The sequence below is a fragment of the Ceratina calcarata genome, unplaced genomic scaffold (assembly GCF_001652005.2).
Source record: "Ceratina calcarata isolate Rehan_Ccalc_2016 unplaced genomic scaffold, ASM165200v1 scaffold486.2, whole genome shotgun sequence".
NCBI lineage: Eukaryota > Metazoa > Arthropoda > Insecta > Hymenoptera > Apidae > Ceratina > Ceratina calcarata.
The window spans coordinates 16,546-19,891 of NW_017172889.1; the positions used below are offsets into that span (position 1 = coordinate 16,546).

The window sequence follows — 3,346 nt, forward strand, 5'->3', positions numbered from 1 at the left end:
ATCTCCTACGACTTGTTTTACCATACTAGTCAGTTTTAAGACTTAAAAAATTTGTGCTTAATATGTGATAATGATGTTTATTTTAAAATATTCAGACTTGAAATAAAGTGATTTTATTTAATCTTATAAGAAACAGCACAAGGTGTTCTTACAAAAATACGAATTACGTATAGAGATCAATAAATAGATGGACGTTAAGATATATAATTTTGTAACAATGCAGCATAGTTAGAAGTGCTATATGCTAAATAAAACATCTAACGAAATCTCTAAATAAATTATCATATTTATTGTAATCTTTTTTACATATTGCCTTTTAAAATAATTCAGGTTTAAGAAAATTAATTGCTCTACATATGTATTCAATCAATGTTTAATATACAATGATTAAGTTAATAGTTCCTTTTCTTTGTTGTATTCAATCAATATACATATGTACATAAAAATGAAATAAGTGTCAATCAAAGCATGCAGTAATTGATTATCTTATTCAAATATAAAGGCTTTTTTATTAATAGGACAAAAATTACACGAGTAGTTCCTGAAGATTTAAGAGATCACTCTCAGTCGGTTCCTCCTTAATCCTATATGAATTCATTAAAGAATAGTGCCTGTGCAAAGCAGTAAATCCAAGTCCTGGATCTGTTTCTTCTTCCATTATTGGACTTGTTCCTCTTTCCACTGATTGATTCTTACTTACCTAAATAAATAAAAAGTTCATATAAATTTTCGAACATTTAAGTTGGTACAAATGAAATATTAAAATATATTGTCTATACTTCAAAACGTTGTTGCTTATACATCGCCAATTTACGCGTTCCAGGCGTGCTTTGTATAAGATTTTGTATAGTAGCATGTGAAATTCCAAAAAACTCTGCACCTTTTGGCGCTATTGAACCAAATGCTGGAGAAATTGCCATTAATAATTTCGAATGACATTCATCAGGGGTAGATCCAACTAACGGTTGATCAAGATCATTATCAGATACAATTTCAAATCTACAAGTAATTGATTGCATATATTGTATACTCATAGCTACGATTATATTAATTATTAGTAGAATTATGTACCTTGGCTTTGGTCCACCATCTAAAATCTTACATGTATATAAACTTTTTGTTCTCACATCTCGTAAACTAGCATATACTCTAGTACTGCAATAACCTACTGGATAAATAAGATCTTCAGTATGATAAGCTATTCTGTCTGACACTACTTCGCCAAGGGAATAAACAGTCAGATCGCCCAAAGAAATAGGAAAAATGGGTCTTCCATGTACATCTAATGGTATTAATTGAACCACTTTCCTTGCTGTTTTATTGTACCGTTTTGCTTTAGCTTTTGTTTCTACAGAAAACATTTCAAAGGAATTTTAAACGTTGACACAAAAGAAATCAATAAACTAATTAAGAATTATAACATAATTAATTTGTAGTTTAAAGCGAGAAATAGCCGAAATCGGGTCGATTTTAATTTGAAATTTTGTCATCCAATTTTAAATTGCTTTAATGCAGCTGGTATTAAAATGTATATATACCTGAACCATCAGTTGATCCTCTCTTTTTTGCAGCTTTTTTAGGTGTACAACATTCTGCATTAAATGAACCAGGATTAATGTTGTTCAACTGAGATCGAGCTATAATTGTAGGAGGATCTGTGTCTCCTTGTTGTTGACATAATTTACGTAAAAGAAACAGTCTTTCTTCTTTGACAAGCATAAGGTGTTCTTGCATTTGAGCAACTTGATCACATAACGCAGCATTTTCCTGCAAATGCAAATTCTCTTGTAATCATCAAATCTAAGTACATTAGGTTTATTTTCATTCCTACTTTATTTTAAGTGGTAATTCATCTTTAAGAAAAAAATGTTGATTTTTGAAGTAAATAAATCTTACAAATACTGTGTCTCTTATAATCCTTTTTAATCTTCGATATTTCTTTTTGTACTTCAGATTTTGCTGTAATTCTGCGTTTTTTTGAAATTCACTGTAATAATTATCATAAGCTTGAGTCATTTCATATGCATTATACTAACAAGAACAACACATGTTGAAAAAGGAGAATGATGTTTAAATGTTTTTATCTAATTTTTAACCTTAAGCCAATTTAACCTATTGAATGTGCGGATGATACAAATATACGTGAAATATATGTAATGTACAATGTACGCAGCTGGCACCAGAGCATAGTACAACTGTGCGACTGCGCATCCAAGCGCAGATATTTACAGTTTACCACGCAGTCTACCTGCCAGTTTATACAAGTATCAGATTGCACAGTGAATGAATCAGGTTACTTACATCTATGTACTGTTTTTCGGTCTGCCAAAGCCGGAGGATTTTTATTTATTTTACGAACCATTTTATTCCTTTCTCAATTTTCTTGTTTCAATAGATTTTAAAATGAAATTCGAATCACCAGGATACCGTGGTTGTAATTAAGATTTTAATTAGGGCATATATCTTAAGACTGTGATGAGGAGCATTAATAATATAATAGTATAATAAGACCATTGTTGCCGACAGCTCTTATTTCTAAAAAAGAAATTTTCATACATGTGTAAAGGATCAACTGCACTGAGAAGTGATGAGTAGTTGAAATAAATACTTAAACGAGAAAAAAAAAACGATAAGAGCAGATGAATAATCGATGAAACATAATCGAACGTGATTGATAATAACTAGACTGCGAATTTTCATGGAAAATAAAACACTTGTAATGTAAAATTAAAAAATTAAATCATGACTCTTTCTGTTACTGTTCAAAAATACTGACGCATATTACACTTTACATTGTGCTCAATTTTGGACATTACATGTAGCCTTTATGTTCCCTGCAATTCTACTTTTTCTGTAAATGCATAAAATACACAGTGTAGTCATAACTGTATAGTATACTAATATAAATAAATACTAATTAATATAATAACGTATAGAATGTTGTGAAATGAGCAATAATATATGTATACTCGAACAGTGTAAAGAAAAAACAATCATATGCGCAATGTTATTACGCAGGCGTGCGAGATTCGTTTGAATGAACGTGCGTAAAATCACCTACATATGTATATGTACATACGCGATAAATTGCATAAAAGTGCAAGAATGAAATTAATAATGCTAAAATTAGAACAAAAAAGACATGACATAATAGAAATCTACCCCTAAATACACATGATATGAAGTGTATTTATAAACTCAATGTTGATGAATACGTACGCATCTATAGACATGCGTCTTATTAATTATAATTTATTTCAATTGTCCTTACGACATAAATATGTTATTACAATATTTTAAGTTATATTTAGTTCATCTTTTGCGAGATGATACTGGATATTCTAAA

At 29.7% G+C, this 3,346-nt stretch overlaps 2 protein-coding genes across 3 annotated transcripts in view; both read right to left on the reverse strand.

The window, feature by feature from the left end:
- LOC108627965 (thymidylate kinase) overlaps positions 1-3,346 on the reverse strand; it is a gene marked incomplete at its 3' end in the record, with an annotated part of 32,628 nt that overhangs the window by 16,541 nt on the left and 12,741 nt on the right. The gene's annotated exons all lie outside the window — the stretch shown is intronic.
- Positions 358-2,189, reverse strand: LOC108627968 (transforming growth factor beta regulator 1). Of its 2 annotated transcripts, none has more exons than XM_018029586.2 (5): positions 1,897-2,189; positions 1,539-1,767; positions 1,072-1,348; positions 780-999; positions 358-700 (listed from the first exon to the last, which is right to left on the reverse strand). In XM_018029586.2, the coding sequence occupies exons 1-5, from the start codon at positions 2,014-2,016 to the stop codon at positions 527-529; spliced, it is 1,020 nt and encodes a 339-aa protein (XP_017885075.1). In that variant the 5' UTR covers positions 2,017-2,189; the 3' UTR covers positions 358-526. The 2 variants fall into 2 exon arrangements, with proteins under 2 accessions (XP_017885075.1, XP_026671913.1); XM_026816112.1 differs by having other exon boundaries at positions 1,832-1,911.

What these genes read in the sequence shown, in the direction of transcription:
- LOC108627968 (XM_018029586.2), bottom strand. Translation starts at nt 2,016, where the DNA reads ATGACTCAAGCTTATGATAATTATTACAGTGAATTTCAAAAAAACGCA. An exon ending in AGGATCAACTGATGGTTCAG is followed by an intron (nt 1,349 to 1,538) that starts GTATATATACAT and finishes TGTTTTCTGTAG; the next exon opens with AAACAAAAGCTAAAGCAAAA. An exon ending in GATGGTGGACCAAAGCCAAG is followed by an intron (nt 1,000 to 1,071) that starts GTACATAATTCT and finishes AATTACTTGTAG; the next exon opens with ATTTGAAATTGTATCTGATA.